Source organism: Moschus berezovskii, chromosome 28 (genome assembly GCF_049115385.1).
Source record: "Moschus berezovskii isolate FMDL1 chromosome 28, NW_MosBer_1.0, whole genome shotgun sequence".
Lineage (NCBI taxonomy): Eukaryota > Metazoa > Chordata > Mammalia > Artiodactyla > Moschidae > Moschus > Moschus berezovskii.
In genome coordinates this window covers 9,757,648-9,781,384 of record NC_142487.1, presented here as the reverse complement: position 1 = coordinate 9,781,384, position 23,737 = coordinate 9,757,648, and the positions used below count along the sequence as shown (strand labels likewise).

At 45.7% G+C, this 23,737-nt stretch overlaps 1 protein-coding gene across 5 annotated transcripts in view; it reads right to left on the bottom strand.

Annotated features, from left to right (window-relative positions):
• The window catches only part of PTPRM (protein tyrosine phosphatase receptor type M), a 671,212-nt gene that overhangs the window by 63,134 nt on the left and 584,341 nt on the right, over positions 1 to 23,737 (bottom strand). For all 5 annotated transcript variants that reach the window (XM_055417180.2, XM_055417182.2, XM_055417181.2 and 2 more), the window contains 2 exons: positions 13,632 to 13,708; positions 9,584 to 9,620 (listed from right to left, as the gene is read on the bottom strand). In XM_055417180.2, coding sequence (XP_055273155.1) covers positions 9,584 to 9,620; positions 13,632 to 13,708 — 114 coding nt within the window. The remainder of the gene's footprint in view (positions 1 to 9,583; positions 9,621 to 13,631; positions 13,709 to 23,737) is intronic.

Sequence of the window (23,737 nt, the reverse complement as noted above, 5' to 3'; positions counted from 1 at the left end):
TGCTGCAATGGAAGATCCCACGTGCCAAAACTAAGATCTGACGCAGCCAAATAAATAAATATTTAAAAACAAACAAAACAGGAACACTTCTAAATTACTCTGAAAGATTTGAAAAGCATTTGGTTCAAGGACCCAGAACCTGCGGGACATCATCTGTCTTCCAATCATTCTGTATCAACTTAGGTTCCCTTCCTGGAGGGATGTGTTTCCACCACAGCACCTAGGACAACACGGTGGGTGGTATCTAACATGGTCTAATTTCGGTTTCATCCTTTTATTTGCAAGCCAGCTTTAAATGTTCTCCCTTCTAACGACTGAGTTTAAGATGAGCACAGGGCTGAGCGATGTCTGATCAGACCTCGGGGCTCATTGGCCAGTAGCTTTGAAATTAACCTGGTGAAGAAAAATTATTGTTTCACAGGAAGTTTGTGGATAAGCTGTTCCTTGCGCCTGTTCATTTTGCCTTGAAGATCTGCAGATGGAGAGTCAGATGCAGGTGGGCCCCATGTGGAGGGCGTGGCCCTGGGTGTCAGTGATACGGAGACCTCCTCAGAGGTCTGCATATAAGTCACACTTCCTCACAGCCTCCCTCCTGAAGTTTGCAGACCAGAGAATACTCTACTTTACTGACCAATACTTGTAAACCAATCTTCAATAGGATATGATAAGTGAATCCAAACGTAACCTACAACCCCTTGACAATGGGGGAACAGCTCAGCAGGAAGAACAATGGCAGCTAATGGAGAATCTGTACTTGAGGAGCGTGCAGAGCTGGTGCTTGGAGGGATAAAAACAAAAGATGTTTACTGAAGGCTTAGCTTTGGATATAAAAAAATGTTTCAGTTCTACTGAGAAATAATTTCAAGTGTTCATCTCCACATGGAGGCCAGAACTCAGGAGACAAAAGCTCTTTACAGAGTATGAGGGGCTTGCATTGACCCTCTGATAAGTCTCGATCTGCTGAGCAAAGCGTTGTCCTGTTCTAAGCACTGGTATTTATTGCTTCAGATGCCTGGGAAAACGTAACCCACAGTCATCTTTCTGAAAACCTTTATTAACAACATTCATACCACACAGGGTATGTGGGTGAAATTCAGAAGAAAAACAGATGAAGAGTAAACAGAATGAAAAGTTTCAACAGCAGCAAAGTTTCAGCTGTTCCAGAGTAGTGGAGGACCGGGAGGTATTTTCACTGTAAACTTTCATGACCCACAGTTTTATTATTTGCCTTTCCTTTATTTTTTTAAAAGCCTTATTTATGCATTTTTTGGCTGTGCTGGGTCTTCGCTGTTGCACATTGGCTTTCCCTATTTGTGGCAAGTAGGGGCTATTCTTCGTTGTGGTGTGCAGTCTTCTAATGGCAGTAGCTTCTATTATTGTGGAGCGCAGGCTCTAGGGTGTGTGGGCTACAGGACTGGTGGCACATGGGCTCAGTTGCTCCAAGACAGTTGGGATTTTCCTGGATCAGGGATTGAACCAGTGTCCCCTGCATTGCAAGGCGGACTCTTAACCACTGGACCTCCAGGGAAGCCCCTATTATTTTCCTGTGAAAGTCTGCCCCTAGCTCAAAGTCTTGGGAGGAAATCTGTTTCAGGTTTCTCTTTTCCAAGTTAGTAACAGATTATAATTATGGACAAATAAGACTGTGTGGATCATGATAAACTGTGGAAAATTCTGAAAGAGATGGGAATACCAGACCACCTCACCTGCCTCTTGAGAAACCTGTATGCAGGTCAGGAAGCAACAGTTAGAACTGGACATGAAACAACAGACTGGTTCCAAATAGGAAAAGGAGTACGTCAAGATTGTATATTGTCACCCTGCTCATTTAACTTATATGCAGAGTACATCATGAGGAATGCTGGGCTGGAAGAAGCACAAGCTGGAATCAAGATTGCCGGGAGAAATATCAATAACCTCAGATATGCAGATGATACCACCCTTATGGCAGAAAGTGAAGAGGAACTAAAAAGTCTCTTGATGAAAGTGAAAGAGGAGAGTGAAAAGGTTGGCTTGAAGCTCAACATTCAGAAAACAAAGATCATGGCATCTGGTCCCATCACTTCATGGGAAATAGATGGGGAAACAGTGGAAACAGTGTCAGACTTTATTTTTTTGGGCTCCAAAATCACTGCAGATGCTGATTGCAGCCATGAAATTAAAAGATGCTTTCTCCTTGGAAGGAAAGTTATGACCAACCTAGATAGCATACTAAAAAGCAGACATTACTCTGCCAACAAAGGTCCGTCTAGTCAAGGCAATGGTTTTTCCCGTGGTCATGTATGGATGTGAGAGTTGGACTGTGAAGAAGGCTGATCGCCAAAGAATTGATGCTTTTGAACTGTGGTGCTGGAGAAGACTCTTGAGAGTCCCTTGGACTGCAAGGAGATCCAACCAGTCCATTCTAAAGGAGATCAATCCTGGGTGTTCATTGGAAGGACTCATGCTAAAGCTGAAACTCCAATACTTTGGCTACCTCATGCGACGAGTTGACTCACTGGAAAAGACTCTGATGCTGGGAGGGATTGGGGGCAGGAGGAGAAGGGGACGACAGAGAATGAGATGGCTGGATGGCATCACCAACTCGATGGACATGAGTTTGAGTGAACTCCGGGAGTTGGTGATGGACAGGGAGGCCTGGCATGCTGTGATTCACGGGGTCGCAAAGAGTTGGACATGACTGAGCGACTGAACTGAACTGAAGACTGACCATCTAAGGTATAGATGGAGGTGGCTATATATGCACCAACAGAGTCAGAGGGGAGCTAAAGTAAGTGACTCTGACAAGATGGACTGTCTCCAAAAACAGTGCCTTGATTTACTGACACAGTGAAAGAAAAAGTGTCCACAAGAATAGGAGTTGACCCGTCCTTAACTTAGAGAGGAGTCACATGTATTGAAGACAAAAATCCACCCATGTCAGGAGACACGTAATCAAGCCATCTGGAGGCATCCTGTGGCCTGGGTGGAATAGTCCAATCCTGACTGCTGTCGGGCACATGGCTGGCAGCCCCCCATTTGCCCTGTCTGTTCTCCCCTTCACTCCCTCCCTGGCTGCTGCCAACCCACTGGTCATCTGCTTCGTGCCCGCCCTCCACCAGGCCATGGGCAGATAGATGCTTGCAGATCAGTGGATGAACTCTGTGGTTCTTCTTCGGATGCAGGCCAGGAAGTGGCCTTATGCTGAAGCATCTACCTCTCTGGCTGGCCTGAGACACAGATGGCCCTTGCCAGGCTGGGGGTGGTTTTGTCCGATGGACAGTAAGTAACCATCTGGTATCTCGTTTTCTCTATCATTCTTGCGTCTATGCCAGTATGACTTGGTGCCCTGAAACTCTGAACTCTGAGAGTTTAGAGTCTCTGAGCAGGAAAGATGAATATCTTTCTAACCCTAGACTGTGAAAATCCGTATAGTTAGGCTCCTGACAGCTACTTCATCATTTCTTCTTTCCTGAATTGTGCTAATTCAACAGGGTTGGCCACCCGATTGGAATTCTGAACTTGGCCTTGATCTGACTACGTTGAGTCTCTTTGCCACCATCAGCATTAGCTCCTTGGACAAGCTAAGCCCTGGACCAGCAGGTCTTCCAGACAGGTGGCTCAGAGGTCCAGTTGGGAACAAGGCAATTCCAAATACTCGTAGTCATATTTCAGGACATTTAAGACCATTTTAATTAAAAGGTGTTTTCAGATATGAACATATCAGAAAATTTGCTTTTAGAGAAACACTGTTACATAGAAAGGGCTTCCCTGGTGGGTTAGATGGTAAAGAATCTGACTGCAATGAGGGAGACCTGGGTTCATTCCCTGGGTCTGATCCTTGGGTTGGGAAGATCCCCTGGAGAAGGGAATGGCAACCCACTCCAGTATTCTTGCCTAGAGAATCCCATAGACAGAGGAGCCTGGCGGGCTATAATCCATGGGGTCACAAAGAGTTGGACATGACTGGTTACTTAGAAGGAAAGGGTTGGATCCTAGATTCATTTCATAAAAGATTCATCATTTGACTTTGAGGGGTGACCTTCATGAGGCCCACGTAAGCAGCAGCACTCAGTGCCCAGTGGGGATCACACATTATCCAGACAGAGAGAGACGTACACCGCAAGGCACAGGCACTCAGCTACGCATTAGTTCTGTATTCAACCCCTGCTTCTCTCCATGGGCCTCAGGTCTTCTATTTATGAAATGAGACAAGTAGTATCTTAAATGGTCGGAGGATGGAAATTACATTAAATTAGTTACAGCACAAAGCCTAGTACACAAATGGCACTTGATATTTGCTGAATGAATGGATAAAGAAAAAAGCTGTGTTTCAGAAAGAACAGTATATCAACCCTAACTACTAAAACATAAAGAAAATACATTTATTGCATTTTCTTAAATGAGAAGGAATCACGCTTAAAAATGAACAGTTTTGAAACTAGAACATATTGTATTTAATATTAGAAAACATATTTTAGTCATATGCAACCTGGATTGTTGAATAAAATAAAAACTACAGCTGCATTCCTGAACTACTCATTTCTACCCCAAATTTTCTTGTGGTTACTCCCTGCTATCTTTGTTTCCAGGTTTTTCTTTCCAGGATAACTCCACATTAACTAATCTTCTTAAAGCACTGTTCTCACCACCACACAGCTTAGAAACACCCTTCTTTTTCCCTCCCTGCCTCTCTGGCATTCATTAAACAAGGCTCCTTGTTCAAAGCCTTTTAATCAGTGTCCTGACTTTACCTGGTGGTTCTTTGTTCTTAGCACGCCCCCCCCAATTCAAGGGTTTTAATCTGGGGGGCATAGAATTTTTCAGGCTGGATTGTAGAAAGTCAGAGCATGCCTAAACTTCCATGTAAAACTGTGTGTCTGTGTGAACTTTTCCTGAGTGGTGATCCATCTCAACCAGCAACTAAGAAGACCCCAGGTGCCATGCCCCCCTCAGTGGTCTCCTTTGGGCCCCCACTCCTCCTGAATCTCGGGTGTCCTTCCACTCTGCCTACCCTCTGGATTAACACCTGCCTCCCCATCCACCTGTCCCCATTCCTCTGAGACCCCCAGCCCTACCCCTAAACTGCAACGTGAACCCCAGATTTTGTGATGCAGGAGGATCCTCTGGGCAGGATCTCCCCATGTTTCCATGCGTCTCCAGCCCACAGAGGAACCTGGAGGTGAGTCAGAGGGAGGGGGCAGCTGTGTCCATCACAGACGTACAACCATTTCCTCTATAACTACTTCACACTGCCTTTCCTGAGTTCTCTGAAGCAGGACCCTTGAGTCAGTTTGAAAAATAAACCTAATTAATAGTAAAGAGAACCTTTCTCCAGGTGTCTCAGACAGTAAGGAGGCCCAGTAATGTGGGAGGCCCAGGTTTGGTTTGGGAAGATCCCCTGGAGGAGGGCATGGCAACCCACTCCAGTATTCTTGCCTGGAGAATCCAATGGACAGAGGAGCCTGGTGGGCTACAGTCTGTGGGGTTGCAAAGAGTTGGACACAACTGAGTGACTAACCCTTTCCCTTTCCTTTCTCCATGACCCGAGTTCGCGAATGGTCATGGAGGAGCGGTTCTGATGTGCACAGCTTCCTCCGGCTCACGGCCCATGTGGTGGTCTCTTCGGTGGCCTCTATGGGGCATCTTCTGATGATCATCCATTCTGGGTGACTCCACTGACCTGAGTGGGTACTGCCTCTCTCTGTGAACCAGCTTTTGAACCCCCAGCTCTGCCCTGGCTCTGAGGATGGACAGGTGGCGACAAACATTGAGTTTCTGTCCTTTGAGCCCTGTGTGCCAGGTCCTTAGTCCCAGGTTTATAACTGTATTAATAGCTGGCCAGGCAGATGTGATGCAGTGAACATCAGGGCATCAATACATTAGCTGCCAGATGGAGAACAATTAAAGGGCAGGGAGATGGGAAGAACACACTCAAAAAAGCCACCACTCTGGCTTGAATGTGGTCCCTCCAATCTGCAGAAACATTACCGTTATCAACAAAGGTCAGAGTCAGTTACTCGTAGAAAAATCAATAAAGTGGAGGGAGGGGGAGAGGCTGAAGGGATACGGTCATGACATGCCCTCTGCATTGAGGGGACTTGCTGGGAATCTATGTATTTCCAACTCTTGGGGATAGAACTGGTTGTCAGGAAAATGGACCATTCGTGTAGTTTCAGGGGTTCCTGCTGTGAACAGATTTTTAAAGACTCGTCTCAGTGCAAAGTAGAGAGGCAAAAAGAGCAAGGAGGGACTTAAACATGGCATCTGCCTGTTAGTGTTCATCACTCCATTTGTTGGATTTAGAATCAGGCTGCTCGTGATTCTGTTGGCCACCCATGAACATGTTCCATCTTGTCCCGGTCGATACTGCAGATGAGCAGAAATCTTTATCACCGGCTATGCGAGGCCACCAGTTATACCATGCCTGCGGTACACTGGGGAAAAGACATTCTGGCTTTTTAACCTGATCACCATGGTCTGAAGGTATTACTCTTAACAGGACGGGTACTGTCTGGACTGAAGGTTAGATTAAAAATTGGCTCATTTCCTCCTCTTCCTGCACCAGCCACAGTGATGCAAGAACTGCCAGGTTTTAAAGTCCCGCCTGTGGCCCACCAGTCACCGAGGAAAGGGCCACACTCTGTGGGGGGGGGGGGCTTCTCTGCTAAAGGGCACTGTGGTGGTCTCCTTCAAACTGAGGACATCTGCCATTTCTCATCGGTCTGCAAATATATCTGTTCATTAATACTTGATAGGGTGAAGGCTGCCAACGACGGCTGCAGAGCAAATAAGTGTCATTCAAACTACTTCTAATGGGGCCAGAAAGTGACTTCTGTTATGGCATTTTTTTCTTCCAGCGGTGACCTCCCTTGGGGACAGAGGGGCAGAGAGGATGAATGAGGGAGGGGCCCCACGTAGGATTTGGGGTCTTCAATCTGTACTTCCATTGGCTATTTGGTCACACGAATCTACAGCCCTCAACTGTGGACATTTAAATCAGATTTAATTTTCTGGTTATTGGGCTTCCCTGGTGGCTCAGAGGTTAACGCGTCTGCCTCCAATGCAGGAGACCCGGGTTCGATCCCTGGGTTGGGAAGATCTCCTGGAGAAGGAAACGGTAACCCACTCCAGTATTCTTGCCTAGAGAATCCCATGGATGGAGAAGCCTGGTAGGCTACAGTCCACGGGGTCGCATAGAGTCGGACATGACTGAGTGACGGAACAGAACGGAACGGATACTTTCTATGAGAACGCTGGCTGCTCGACAAGAACTCAGGAGTGTTTTGTATATTTTGCAATAAAATGTTCATTTAAATTTGTAAAAACTGCAAATGTCCGATAATCATTCCATGTATAATAAACCAGAGCTGTTATGACCTGACTCGGGAACATTCTGACAGCCTAGAGGACAGGTGTGAAGCCCCAATATCAGTCTGCTCTGTTTGGAAGCTCCCAGGGATGGACTTGGGTCCAGATGTCCTCGCTCTGTCCCAGATGTGAGACAAACCAAGTGCGTGCTTTCTGGAGCCCTTAGCATTTCCTACCAGGGCGGGGCTTCTGCCAGGCTCACAGTGGGCACTGTCCGTGTGGGTCTCCTTCTGACAACAAAGTGACATTGGAGGGAGGCACTGCTGCTTTCATTCCAGGGAAGGTTGCACACTGGACCCAAGTGCAGCAGCCAGACGTGATGACTCAGCACTGGACTCTGAGAGTGGTGCCCCCCAGGATTTTGCTGTGGCCGTGGGGATCAGGAGGATAATTCTGGCCACACCCAGAGACTGTCTGCTCCAGAGCTCTTTTGCCTGACACCTCCAACGGGGAAGAGCCAAACGCAGCTGTTAAAACTTGAAATCCAGTCCCTCTTCGCAGGAGATACACTCTGAGCATCAGTGGCCATGGATGACTAGTGGTCACCATACCGGACGACACAGACAGAGGAGATTTCCACCAGAGCAAAGAGTTCTGCTGGACACCGCTGCTCCAGACGCTGGGACTCTGGTCTCTGGCTACGACCGCCTTTTCTACCTCCTGACTCGCCTCCGACCTTGGCCTCAATCCTTCAGCGCCTCCCCATTCCTTGGGGCCCAGTGGACACTCAGGCCTCTAGGCCTCCAATTTGAGACTTTACACTCACAATTTCTTGGTATCCTTGACTTCTTCTCAGGCACCCCCTGCTAACCCCTAACTGGTGGCAGGTTGCATCCGTTTGGTTTCCCCATGCCTGATCTGGGGTATGATGTGTTACCGAAACAATGATCAAGTGATACAGCACAGAGAACTCACTCCTCACTCGTCCCTAGCACTCCAACCCGAGTGGGTGTCTCTGTTTCCCAGGACTTCCTCTGTTCACCTTGCACTGACTCAGCAACCTGACCATGACAACACCTCTTCTTGAAAACCTGTCTCTCAGGATCCTCACTCTCCAGAGATGACCCACCCCACCACTGGTGGGGAAGACGGTACCGAGACCATGCCATGTAAATGTGTGCAACTGAACCGCTTTGCTGTACAGCAGAAATTACCACAGCACTGCACATCAACTGTACTTGAATTAAATAAATTAAAAAAATCACGCCATGAACTTCCCCGACACATTCCTCTGGCCTTCTGTTTCCTTTAGCCACGGTGAGACACCAACTGCCTTCTACCCAGGAGCATGGACTTGCTGCTTTCAGATTGTTGCTTATGATGTCTCTGCCAATCACACCTTCCCCGCCCAGGCTCACCTCTGCCACAAGGCTGCTTGTGAACCATCCCGCCTGAAAGCAACCTCTGTCTTGTCTGAATTTCTGAATTTCCTTAACACCTCATCTGTACCTCTCACAAAAGGTGTTTTAAAAATAATAATATTAATGTTTATTATAATAATTATATTATATTTATATATCAATATAAATTAATAGATATTAACTTTATAGATTTAATATATTGATATATTAATATAATATGTATTTATGTGATATCTGTTATATTAATCATATTTATAATCATATACTAACCATATATTTTATATTAATCATATAAATATTATAGTAATAATAACAGTATTGAAATAGGTGTCATTTATCTTATTTAATTTTCACAAAGGACCCATGTTGTTGGCAATTTTTTTTCTTTTAGGCTTAAAAAAATTTTTAATTGGAGGATAACTGTTTTACAACATCGTGTTGCTTTCACACAAGGTTTTAAATATACAGCATGGGCACATATAAGGGTGCCTGCTGGATTCGGCTCGCATCCCCAGCAGCGACCAGCTCAAGTCTTTATACACAGAATATCTAGTACCTATTTTTTCAGTGAATATCTATACATCTATTCTAGCAAATGTCAGATTAACTGCTAAGGCAGGCAGAGTTAATTCAGTAATTAATTGATGAACACATTTCCTCTACTGATCTCAATATGAAGTTCTAACTGAATGATTACATCGCCAGGACCTCTGATGGGAAACCAGGAGTGCACGTGTTGATGGCTGGAAATGCAATCAGCCCCCGGGGCTACAGCAGCATGTGACAGAGTTCCTGGGGAGGGTGAGCTGGGTATGAAATGACAGAAAATGGGCAAACAACCAAAAAAGACATCAAAGCTGGAATCAACTTACCTTGTGTAGCAATATAATGATTGGGTCGATGATAACCCTAAAAAATAAATGAGAAAAGATATTAGACAAACTTGAGAATCAATAAGCAGCACAGAAGTCACATACTAAGTTTGCCAAAATGAATGCATTTTCAAATACCAACAGCTGTGTCACCGGGAAGTTACATTACCGGACTCGGGACCACTGAGCATCTCTTAATAAGCCAAGGTGCATCAATGTGTAACAGTTCTGATGCCTGCACGGTGAGGAGTGGGTGAGTCACTTAATCACACAGAGGCTAAGAGATGACGGATGAGCAATAAACACTAACATCGTATGGATTTTCTGAAATAACATGACCACGACTCTGATTAGAGTGCAAACTGGCTAGGAATGTGCAATAGAGTTTCATTTGTGTTTGGGATGTTATTGGCAATGTGACAAAGCTTTAACTCATATTCTGTTCTATTGGTATAGACAGTTACATCAATAGTAATGTGCTGTGTGCTGTGCTTAGTTGTTCAGTTGTGTCTGACTCTTTGCAACCCCATGAACTATAGCTGGCCAGGCTCCTCTGTTCATGGGATTCTCCAGAAAAGAATACTGGAGTGGGTATGCCAAACATCATTTTTAAACATTACAGATACCAAGACATGATGTTGTAGCAGGACCAGGAATTTAAAGAAGCAGAAATTCTGCAAGACCCCTTCCTTTTATTATGACCCTACAAGAAGGGGGGAAGATGAAAATTGGGACCAAAGCAAGAAGGGAACAGGGACATTGCAGGACCGATATCTGGGCAAGTTAAGTCAACTTAAGAGAAAATGACACACAGGTAACACATAACATTCTGGAATAGGAAACGGCTACTCACTCCCGTACTCTTGCCTGGGAAATCCCATGGACAGAGGAGCCTGGTGGGCTACAGTTCATGGGGTCACAAAGAGTCGGACACAACTCAGCGACTGAGCACGTGCATGAACGTATAATACTGCCACAGACCTTAACACTTCCTCTTTCTCTCCCCTGTGAAGGCACAAAACACTGCCCAAAGCCAGCTGTAAAAGAGATTCAAGATACCTGGAAAGGAAGTACCAATTTCTCAGACCACTTAGGTCTTTTTGCTCTTAAAAGCAAGTCGAGAAGAGTGAACAACCAAAGCAGACCTATTCTTCTCTACGCTGACCGGGAGTAGATCTCTGACACAGAGTCACAACAGATACTAAGCAGGATTATTTTGATGGTCACTCATTTCCTGTCAGCTGATAAGCTCCAGGAGGCAGGACCTGGTGGGACTCACCACTGTCTGTGGGTCTGCAAGCTGCTGGGAGAGGGGAGGGTCATCTGATGCACCAGGTCACCATCAGCCACCCTTACTTTGACTCCTGCCGACCCACAGTTCACCCTCTTCTCACTTCCAGATCCAGTCACTCCTCTGGGCTGACCCTCTGACCTCCTGGTTCACAGGAAGAGCCCGACTCCTCACCGCCATGTACTCACCTGCCCGTGACCTCCCTCACCCCACCACCTGGATGCTACCCGCTTCAGATCCCTCCACATCTGCCAGGCGTGCTCCTCAGCCAGGCCTTTCCTGGGGCTGCTTCCAAGCCTGGAGGTTCACCCCCTGAGATACCCACCTGGCCCAGACCCCCTACCTTCTCAGTGGAGCCAACTCCAGCCACTCTATCCCTCCTGATGTCCAATACACCAGGCTTCAACGACTTGTTTCATTTATGGTCTCTTTCTCCCCATTAGACCATTAGGTCCCTTATGTCAGTGCTTAGTATTCTGTTTTGGTCTGAACTGTTCACAATTACAACACCAGCAATGCAAACAGTTAGTGTAGTGTGTAGTCGCTCAGTCGTGTCCGACTCTTTGCGACCCTAGGGACTGTAGCCCACCAGGCTCCTCCGTCCATGGGATTCTCCAGGCAAGAATACTGGAGTGGGTTGCCATTGCCTTCTCCAACAGTTACTGACATGTAATAAATGCTCAATAAAATCTCACTGATTAAGTGAAAAGTGGCTCTGAATACTGACTCTTCCTCTGTTAAAAATGAAAACTAATGAATCTAGTATGTTCATGACTTTTATGTCCTCTCCTCTCTGTGTCTCTAATCAGCCGTTCTTTTCTTTTTCTTTATTTTTATTTTTGGCTGATCTGGGTCTTTGTTGCTACACATGGGCTTTCTCTAGTTGCGGCGCGGGCTTCCCATTGTGGTGGCTTCTCTCGTTGCGGAGCACACATTCCAGGGCTTGCAGGCTTCAGTAGCTGTGGCCCACTGCTGGACCACCTTACACAGCCTTACACAGCTGTTCTTTAAAGCTTAGTTCAAAAGGCCCCCTGGACAAGCCTAATCTGATCAGAGCTACTGCTCAGATGGTGACTCAGAAGATGCTGACGGCTTATAGCATCCTAGCCTGTGATGGGGCAGAATACAGCAGGACCAGACACTGTCCCTCTGCTCAAGGACCCCAAGGGCTGGAGGGCTGGACTGCAGTATGAACAGGGCTCCCCTGGACTCTCCCCAGGGAAGGAGCATCACAGCAAAGACGGTTCTTACTTCAGCTTCTAAGTTGTGAGGCCTCAGGGAGAAGGTGACAAGTCTCAGGCACCTCTGGGCATTCCTGTCAAGTTCTCCCTAAACATTCCCTGAACAAAGGAATAAGTCAGTGTGCCTTAGGAGGAAACTCTGAGTTAATAAAAAGTTCTACCTTGTGTTGGGTATGTTTCTGGTCATTAGCAAAAGGAGGGTCTAGGGGTATATGAAGACTGAGGTATGAATTATTCTTCAAATAATCCTCCGTCAGCCCCCACCCTCAACTCTATAACCCCCAATGCCAAACCTTCCCAATGAGCACTATCCGAATATCCTGTGGTATATTGTCGTTCAGTCGCTAAGTCGTGTGAGACTCTTTGCAACCCCACAGACTGACTGCAGCGCACCAGTCTCCCCTGTCACCCACTATTTCCCACCAGCTCATGTCCATCGAGTGGGTGATGCCATCCAACCATCTCATCCTCTGTCATTCCTTTCTCCTCCTGCCTTCAATTCTTCCCAGCATCAGGGTCTTTTCCAAAGAGTTATTTTTAGATAACTCTTAGAGACTGTGATGCTAATGTTCTTAGTAATACTCAACAAAGACAAGAAAGGAACCCACATTTCTGAATAAAACCTGTGCGAAGAAATGCTTGTGGATTAAGAACCAGCATGAAGTCCAAGCTCAGAGAACGATGCCTCAGGAGCTGAGATCTCTTCAGTCTAAACTCGGGCCTTGGAGGTAACGGCAGTGTTCCCTTGATTTTCAGCCTGCTTTTGATTTCATTCATTCTTTCAAGTGAAAACATGCTGTCTCCCAAAGAATTTATTCTAATGTAAGACATTCAGTTAACATGATGCAGAATGAACAAAGAAGCAGGCTTCAATAATTAAGCAGCCTACATATTTAATGACACGTCTTGCGTGCGTCAGAAGTCCTGGTTAACAGCTGCAGATGACTTTGAAGGCAACTTAAAAGTGCTGTGATGACAGGAGATGGCAAATCATCGAATGAGGAATTAGAGAGTTTTGTCCTATTAATATGCAAACAGATTTCTTTAAGTGTCAAATAATCCAAGCTATTGACAAAATGGAGATGCCATTTTCTTAGTCCGCGTAAGCAAGGAGCGGCCAAGAGGGCAGAGACTGTCATGGGGCTTGGTGGGGGAGACTCATCAGCCTGAGGCTGACGTGTCTTCACAGTCAAGCTCTGCCTGTATGGGACAGGGCTGCTGTGTTTGGTCGAACCTGTGTCTACCTGTCTTGGAGCAGATCCACAGGATGCTATGTGCCAGAACAGTTGGGTTTACTGACAGGTCAGAATATGTGTTAGTCACTCAGTTGTGTCTGACTCTTTTTGACCTCATGGACTGTGGCCCACCAGGCTCCTCTGTCCATGGGATTCTTCAGGCAAGAATACTGGAGTGGGTTGCCATGCCCTCCTCCAGGGGATCTTCCCAAACCAGGATCAAACCTGGGTCTCCTCCATTGCAGGCGGATCCTTTACCATCTGAGCCACAGAATACGTACATCAATATAATTTCCATTGATGTAGTCTGAGTTGTTGTCTCCTTCTACGGTCTGCAGCCTCACCCGGGAGTGATCATCTGCAGAAGGAAAAGGACAAGAAAACAGCAATTAACAAACGCTGTCTGTGGGGCTGTGCAGAGCTGCAGAACGCGAGCATGTTACAGAGAGGGCATCCACATTCTGCTGCTTTAGAGATAAACAAAGAATTAAACGCTACACACCTACACTTCTGCTAAGACAGGGAAAGGTTTATATTCCTCTGCATTTCACAGGAAATCTCATTAACACATTCTTTGATCGTTTACAGACGTGAAGCGCCGGCAGAGGTCTGAAACGTTTACTGAGTCCTGTGGATCACGGCAGGACGAGTTCTTGGACTGGAAGTTTAGCAACTCCATTAAATCACATGTGAGCCCTGAGATTCTGAAGGCTGTCTCTGACATCCACCCTGGTGAATAACGATTATTATCCACCACCCAGCTTTCTGGGAGTTGTGGACACAGTTCTAACCTCAGTCATCGGACCAGGGTTCTCTCCCCCTGCATCAAGGGCATGGCTGGTGGAGCCAGGCTGGCCCCCATCAGCCACGCCACCAAGCCTCGGCCACTCATCTGGACGAGGGACGACAGCACCTGCCTCCTACTGGGCTGTTTTAATGATTAAACAAAAACATAAATTCTGAAGCACAGCAAGTCCCATCTAGGGGTCGTGATGGTGGTATTAGTCACATTAAATATGTTTTCTGCATGGAAAATTTTCTCTATAAATGCTACTCAGACACCTCAGTTATTTCCTTGAAAATCTATCTTTTAAAAAGGAAAGTGCTGCTGCTGCTGCTAAGTCACTTCAGTCGTGTCCGACTCTGTGTGACCCCACAGATGGAAGCCCACCAGGCTCCCCCGTCCCTGGGATTCTCCAGGCAAGAACACTGGAGTGGGTTGCCATTTCCTTCTCCAATGTGTGAAAGTGAAAAGTGAAAGTGAAGTTGCTCAGTTGTGTCCGACCCTTAGCGACCCCATGGACTGCAGCCTACCAGGCTCCTCCATCCATGGGATTCTCCAGGCAAGACCTAAAAGGTGATGGATTTTCGTGTTTTGCTCACTGCCTCACCTCCAATCCCCATGTTAGTGTCTGGAACATTGAATTTCTCCTACTCCCAAATATCTTTCATTTTTTGAATATTTTTTATTTATTTGGCTTCACTGGGTCTTGGTTGTGGCATGTGGGATCTAGTTCCCTAACCAGGGATTGAACCTGGGCCCCTGCCTTGGGACTGTAGAGTCTTAGCCACTGGACCACCAGGAAGTTCCCCAGATGTCTTTTAAATGAGTCAAAAGTGAACTTAAAAAAAAATGTCCTTTAAAAATTGCTTTTCTAAATGAATGTTCTTTGGGGTAGAGGAATCTTCCTTCTAGTGAAAGCTCATACCCACGCTGTATTTGGAAGATAAGGCCAGCCTCTCGGAGAGGGAAGGACTGCAGGGTCTGAGAGGTGGGTTGAGGGAACTGCTTTGAGACCCCATTTGCCATGACCTTGGGCAGTGGAGGTCCTGCCTCTACTCTGTCGAAGTTTTATCTGGGTTAGTGGGTGAGAAGTGACATTCCCAGATTGAAGCTAGAGTCAGGGCGCCTGCAGGTGACAGGCCATTTGACCCGAGACCACCAGATGAACTGCTGACTGGAACCTATTTATTGTTGTGACCTGTTAATGGGTGAAAGCCAACATTTCAGAAGGTCCCGCAAGTTTAACCCTCTGCAGAGGAACTTTGTGCTTGATTCCACAGGAGGAACTCTGTGTCAAGTTTCTAGCTTTCCTTCACAGGTAGGACTTCTCACTCCAATTCCTGACAGATGGTCACATCATTTTCTGTCCGATTTCTGGGCTCAATACCTTTGGGGTTTCCTGGTGGCTCAGTGGAATCCGCCTGCCAATGCAGAGATGCTAGTTCAATCCCTGGGTCGGGAAGATCCCCTGGAGGAGGTAATGGCAACCTCCAGTGTTCTTGCCTGGAGAATTCCATGGACAGAGGCGCCTGGCGGGCTACAGTCCATGGGGTCACAAAGAGTCAGACATGACTTAGTGACTAAACAACAAAAACAGTAACAACGCCTTAATCTGGAGAGTGGTGATAAGGTGGTTCAGACATGGGCAAAGCTTGGAGGAAGCCACGTCCCTCTGCTCTGCTCCAAGAGAACATGGGCAGCGGGGACGTGTGTGGGCTCTGGGGCTGGGGCGCCAGGGGAACCCTCCCTTGCGGTTCCAGGCAAGTTGCTTCATCCTGCTGGGCTTTCCTTCTCTGACCTGCAAATGGGGTGTCACAGTGCCTCCCCACGGGACTGCTGTGGGCATGAAACGAAACCACAGGAAGAGAGGATCAGAGAGCCTCCTGCTGTCACCACGGGCCGGGTGTCAGACGCTCGGGCATCTCTTCCCACCACCTTTATAGCTGCTGCCCCAACTGACAAGGGTGACCCAGGAATGGACACACGGGCGAGCAGAAATTCTCCTTGTTTCGGACATGCTCTAAGAACGAGTATCCTAGAATCCATTTTGCTTAAAACCAGAGGCTCTGGTCCAGAGTTGGCCTGGGTCATGGGGAGGGGAGTTCCTGGGGAATGGGGTACATGTGGATGGTCACAGCTTTCATCTGTGTCGGAAGAGCCAGCGCCCACACACGATGTCAGAGGGGAGTGCTGAGCAGTTTTCCATTTGAACTTCTGAAAGGAAAGATGCTACAATAGGATCAAACCCTGCTCGGCTGCAGCCCCTGACTTTCAGCCAGCTCCTCCGATGGTCAGCTTTACTCCCTGACTTTCCCCGGGCCATGCTTTAAAAGGCAGGCACCACATCTGAGCCTCTCTCAAGCGTCTGACCCAGGGCTGTCTCAGAATCTGCTGTGCTCCCTATCAGAAATCCCTCTTCTTCCAGGCTTTATTTCCCTGGGAGCCTCAGGGTTAGGACTGCCCATTCCCCGCGATTTACCGCTGATGGGCCTCTCAAGTGGTTCTGGAATGTTCTCCTTAGGGACCTTGTTCTCTGCACAGACTGCACTCCCACCTCCCAGAAACACAGCCTTTGAGATAATTTTTTCACCAACTCCTACTATTCAGTTAACCCCACAAAGTTTTGTGTTTTTTTAAACTTCACTGCTACTTCTCCAGTTTTTTTTAAAAAGATGAACACATGTCAAAGATTTTTACTTAATGACAGAAGCAGGAAGATGTTATAACTGATTCAGGGAGAATTTACACAGCAGACGTAAAGACTATCTGACTAGTCATCTAGATAGACAAATAGAGACCGATCTACACAGGTACAGGGCTACAGACAGGTAAGTAGAAGAGCTGTGTCATGTTGCTTCAGTCATGTCTGACTCTTTGTGACCCCATGGACTGTAGCCCAGCAGGCTCCTCTGTCCATGGGATTCTCCAGGCAAGAATACTTGAGTGGGTTGCCATTTCCTCCTCCAGGGCATCTTCTCGACCCAAGGATCGAACTCTCATCTCTTATACCTCCTGCACAGGCAGCTGAGTTCTTTACTCCCAGTGTCACCTGGGAAGCCCAGGGATTGTGGGGAGGTATAAATTAGGGATTTGGGGTTAACAGATATACAATACTATATAAAAATTAAACAAGGACCTGCTGTATACCACAGGGAACTACATTCAGTATCTTGTAATAACCTATAATGGAAAGCATCTGAAAAATAGTATATATGTAAAGTGAAGTGAAGTTGCTCTGTCGTGTCCGACTCTTTGCGACCCCATGGACTGTAGCCCACCAGGCTTCTCTGTTCATGGGATTCTTGAGGCAAGAATCCTGGAGTGGGTTGCCATTTCCTTCTCCAAGTATATATGTGTGTATAACTGAATCAGTTTGCTGTGCACTTGAAACACTGAAAATCAACTATCTTTCAATAAAAAAAGGAAATTACTCTCTTCTATGAATAAAGGCAATAGCCTTGCAGAAGTCTGGCAATTCACAGCACAACCAGCCCTGTAGGCTTGTTTGGGGACCAGCAGAGCAGGGTAGAACTGAAAACTCCACATACCCACTCTTTGGGGAAGATGAGTTTAGCGAGTTTTAAAGCATAAACAGGTAAAGGTTTGGAAACAGGCTGAATAATTCCCAACACCCCTTCATTTGAATCCCCTGGCACCTGCTCAACAGCTTTTCTTTTCCATCCCTGTTTGTGCACAGTGTTGCATAGAGTTAAGATCACAGACTTTGGAGTAAAGATCTCTGGGTTTGCTCCTAATTCTGTCACTTTCTAGTTTATGCCCTTGGACAGATTACTTAACCTCTGTGCCTCAGTTTCTTCCATTGTAAAATGGAAATAACCTAGTGCCTACCTTGTAGTGCTTTTGTTCAGGCTGAGTTAATATCAGTCATGCATTGGCACACAGCTCTGTCACTCGCATCATTTCTGCTGTGACTTCAAGACCTGGTATTTTCACCTGAACCATTTCATATTTGCCTTCAGACTCCTCCCTCTCCAGTGAATCCATGCCAAGAGCTCCTTTTCCTTTCCTTTCTTTTTACACTTTTTGTATTGGGGTATAGTCAATTAACAAACAATGTTGTGATAGCTTAAAGTGAACAGGGAAGAGACTCAGCCATACGTATACATGTATCCATTCTCCCTCAAACTCCCCTCCCATCCAGGCTGTCACATAACACTGAGCAGAGTTCCCTGTGCTATACAGGACCTTGCTGGTTATCCATGTTAAATACAGCAGTGTAGACATGTCCACCCCAAACTCCCTAACTATCCCCTCGCCCCCCGCCCCCCCGCATCCTTCCTCCTGGCAACCGTAGGCTCATTCGCTAAGTCTGTGAGTCTGTTTCTGTTTGCAAGTTCATCCGCATCACTTCTTTTTAGATTCCACATATAAGGGATGTCATAGGATATCTCTCTGTCAGATTTATTTCACTCAGTATGAGACTCTCTAGGTCCATCCATGTTGCGGCAAGTGGCATTAGTTCATTCATTTTTATGGCTCATATTCCACTGCATACATGTTCCACATCTTTATCTATTCCTCTGTTGGACATTTAGGTTGCTTCCATGTCTTGGCTATTGTAAACAGTGCTGCAGTGAACACTGGGGTGCATGTATTCTTTCAGATCATGTTTTTCTCTGGATATATACACAGGAGTAGGATTGCAGGGTCATATGATAGCCCCAGACTCCTTTTCTAAGACACAATTTATTCTAGCCCTGCCAAGTTTAAACCATTCACTATCAGCAGAGAATTGATCCTCAGTGATCTTATGAAACAATGGAACCTGAAACAATCACTATAAAAGATTACTCTAAATTTCTTTACTTGGAACAATCTCTGTGACATAATATAAGTGAAGGAGAGTGGGTTGCAGCATGTCTCCTGAGTCTGTTTCTATGAAATAATCGAATGCACTTGGATGTGTGTGTAGGAGCATTGTGAGCATCCAGAGGGATGGGACATCTGCTGGGTGGCAAAATTGGGAGGGATGTTTCTTCTTCCATTTATGATTTTATGCACCACTTCAATTGTCTACATAGTTTGCACTGTCTTAGGAATCAGAAACAAAACAATAAAAATCTATTTTTATTGCTCAAAATAAAGCCAGCAACTTCAAGCCATAGAAAAAAGAGATTTGAAGGAAAGAAAAATAAAATGTTAGCAGAATTTGAATTTGCTGGGTGAGGGACTGGACAATTTCCCCCTCTTTACTGCACACATCTTTTTGACTGTGTACAATTGTTTTTTTAATTGGAAAAAGAAACCTATTTAGCTGTGGGTGAATGGAATATGATCAAACTCCAGCTAATGTTTATATAATAGCCACAACTCAATGTTACCCCATCCAGAAGGGTAATAAGCTGCCATCCTGAGAAACTCGATCTGCATCTGTACCATTCCTCTAAGTTCTTCCAAAAAAGCCTTTACTACATGAAATAGGGCAAAAAATTTTTTCTGGTTAAGAGACAGGCACATTAAGACCCGGTCATAACAAACCATTGCTTACTGCTGAAAAATTATAATCTGCTTGTACTTTCTTGCATGTATGTCTGCATGTGTGAATTTATGTGTGTGTGTGTATATACTGATGGCATGTATATATATATACATGCATGTGTGTATACACTATGAATGTGCATGTATGTATTTATGTGTGTATATATGCACATGTGTTTATGTGTGTTTATACACATATGTATGGGTGTGTGTGTGTGCTCAGTCACATTCAACTCTTCGGAGCTCCATGGACTATAGCTTGCCAGCCTCCCCTGTCCATCGAATTCTCCAGGCAAAAATACTGGAATGGATTGCCATTTCCTCATTCAGGAGATCTTCCCAACCCAGGGATCAAACCTACGTCTCCAGCATTGGCCGGCGGATTCTTCACCACTCAGCCACCTGGGAAGCCCATGTATGTATGTACTTATGTGTAAATAAGTCAGTCTTATGTGTGTATCTGTGTGTATACATGTACACACACATATACACACATATATATGTATATATATGTGTGTTTATGTGTTTATATGTCTGTCTGTCTGTGTATACATGTATTTGTGTGTTTATGTGTGTATGACTGCCTTTGCACATCAGAGGCGGTGTAATTAGAGATTTAAAGCAGGTCCCTCAATCCCTAAATCATATTATTTATGCCCTTTTTATCAAGTAATATTATGTTTAAAACACCTCTAAGTAGCTTCAAATATTTTAACATTTTCATATTGAACACGATGGATCTGGGTCACAGCCTTGCAGCTGGAACCTGTAAGTGATTAGATGTTACTGCAGCGGCAGAGATGGCGTCTGTCACTGACGATCTTTCATCTCTATCCAGTTCTCCCCTTCTGCTAAATATGGATGACATGTTTAAGGCAAACTGGAATCACAATGATCTAAGTAACATTTGCCCTCTGACAGGAGACTCAAAATTAATTTTAATTATTACTGATTGCTGCAAATAACAGCCTTGCTCTCCCCGTGGTTACATCCCACCAAGGGCAGGTGCTGTACTGGTTTCAAGGTACAAGAGGCAGAGGGGCCGAGGTAACCGAGAGGAAGTGCTGGGCATCCTGCCTCCCCCTACCCCCTGCTCCAGCCTGGGGTCTTTGCCACAGCCCATTAGGGGGTGGGGGGCCCAGGTCCAGCCAGGCAGGATCTGAGTGAAAAGGAGCTCTGAACTGAGCACCGGAGGCTCTGCGCTGAGCTTCACTCTGGCTGTGGGTTTTGTGTTGCTCACTTCTTAGCCTTGTGCCTGACTTTTTTAACTGAGCCCCTCTGTCAGGGATGCCTACTCTTTTCAGGCTCCTGGCAGATCCCCTGCCTCTAATTTTATTTTGCCTAATTTTCCTAGAATTTACCCTTTTTTTTTCTACATGTGTTTGGTGGGTGTGTTTCTGTCTTACTCTCATCTCCTGGATTTTTGATGCTGGATGCTTTCCCAGTGAGTCTTACCCCCTCTAAACTCACCTCCAACTCTCTCTCTCTCCTCCCTTTGCTTGCTTTTACACCTAACCTGGATCGCAATAGTAGTCTGTCCCTCAGAAGTGACACGGGGACTGTTGGAGTTGCTCCATTAGCAGGAAGAAGCATGCTGATTTAAGACAAAATCCTGGGGACGTGTAGCCCTCTGCACGGGCCACAGAGATGGAGATGAGATTGCTGGTAAAGACCTGGGCAGGACAGACCGGGTCCCAGTTCTCACTGTCCTCTTGGTTGCCTCACAAAGCACGGGGACCCCGAGTCCACATGAAAACTAGAGCTCAGAAAGGCCCCTCTTCATGTGAGAGTCGAGGGTCCCCCACTGTCAGGGCTGCACCCCTTTCCCCTCCCCCACCCATCCCAGGCAGCTGTGGGCAACTTCAAAGTAGCTTTGGGCTACCCCCCACCTTGTGACATCCCCATCTTCCTTTACTAGACCCCCAGCCAGACACCACGCATGCCCTGCCCCTCCTTGACACGTGCTCCTTTGCACGTGTCAGTGCTTTTGTCTCAGGAGTTCTCACTATTAAAGCCCCTCCAGGCTGGGTCTGAGGCCCTCAATGCCCTCCATGCTTCCTGCACAGACAAGCTGACAACCACCAGTCCTTTGCCTGAAGATTCACTAATGTACATCTCTTTCGGGTTCCAGGCTTGTCCACATAGCTGCCTACTTGAATCCCACCGGAATATGTCAAAGGCATGGCAATATGTGTTTGGATTAAACTCACAAGCTTTGCGTGCTACCCCTGAGCTCCAAGTCAGTTTCCCTTCCAGGGTTACACACCTTGTAAATGGCTCGTACTTCCACCTGTCTATCTGTTCGCTCACCCATTCTCCATCCACCCAAATCAGGAACACAGGAGCTACTTCTGACTCCATGCCTTCCTTGAAGCCAACTATTTCTTCTATCATATCATGTTATATCATATCATATCCTCATCTTACCATTTATCTACACATTGATCCATTGTTCTATCATCTATTCAGTAGAAGTATAGTTGATTTACAATATTATATTACTTTCAGGTATATAAAATAGAGATAGTGAATCAATATTTTTTATAGCTTATACTCCATTTACGCTGATTATCAAATATTGGCTGTATTCCTTGTGCTGTATGTGACATCCTTGTAGTTTATTTATTTTATACTTAGTAGTTTATACCTCCCAATTCTCTACCCTGTCCTGCATCTCCCTCCTTCCTCGCCACCCTCCCACAGGTAACCACTAGTTGTTCTGTGCATCTGTGAGTCTGTTGCTGTTTTGTTACATTCATTTGTTTTATTTTTTAGATTCTACATATAAGTGAAAATATACTGCATTTTCCTTTCAGACTTATTTCACTTAGCCAAATACCCTCTAGGTCCATCCAAGGGGCTGCAAATGGCAGAGTTTCATTGTTTACTTCTGACTTGCATCTTATTTTTTCAATTGTAATGGTTAGTTACAATTAAGAACTGCTGAGATGTGTTATCATAAAAATAAAAAAAATTTTAAATTCGACTCTTTGTGAATTCTCCAGGCTAGAATACTGAAGTGGGTAGCCTTTCCCTTCTCCAGGGCATCTTCCCAACCTAGGGATCAAACCCAGGTCTCCCACATTGCAGGTGGTGGATTCTTTACCAGCTGAGCTGCAAGGGAAACCCAAGAATATTGGAGTGGGTAACTTATCCCTTGGGCTTCCCTGGTGGCTCAGAGGTTAAAGCGTCTGCCTCCAATGTGGGAGACCCAGGTTCGATCCCTGGGTTGGGAAGATACCCTGGAGAAGGAAACGGTAACCCACTCCAGTATTCTTGCCTGGAGAATCCCATGGATGGAGAAGCCTGGTAGGCTACAGTCGCATAGAGTCGGACACGACTGAGCAACGGAACAGAACTTATCCCTTCTCCAGCAGATCTTCCCAACCCAGGAATTGAACCGGGGTCTCCTGCACTACAGGCATCTTCTTTACCAACTGAGCTATCAGGGAAACCCAATTTAAAAAATAAAAAAGATTAAAAAAAAATTAAAAAAGTGGAATGAAAAAAAGAACTGCTAAGAGTATTAGTAGGGCTCTGCTTGTGTGTCTGTATGCATGTGTCTGTGAGTGTGTAAATGGTGGAGGGAATATTCATTTATACTTGGAAGGGCTAGCTCAGCAAATGTGTAAATAAGGGAAAAGTTCAACTTACTTAAGAACAACAGCCAATAAACAGTTTTTAAGCACCATTAAAACCATTTTATATGCAAACACTGTTGTAAAACAATGAATGTGATCATTAAAGCACTTTTATGTTCTCTGAAAAGCAATAACAAGAATCTCCAGGACCCGTTCCCTGAATCCCCCAATTCCTCATCCTAGTTAGTGTCCCTGGAGCAGGCTTCCCAGCCAGGAAAACTGAGTTTTCTACAATCACAGGATTTCTTAGGGTGAAAGGGAGATGTAATACTTTTCTCTATGCCTTTAAAGAAACAACCAGTATGAGTATATACATTAGGGTGATTTAGGGAAGTATTTTTATTCTTCAAGTTCTTCTACAACACTAACAATATCAAAGATTCATTTTTGCTATAATTAAAAACATGTGTGTTAGTTGCTCAGTCGTGTCCGACTCTTTGCGACCCCATGGACTGTAGCCCAG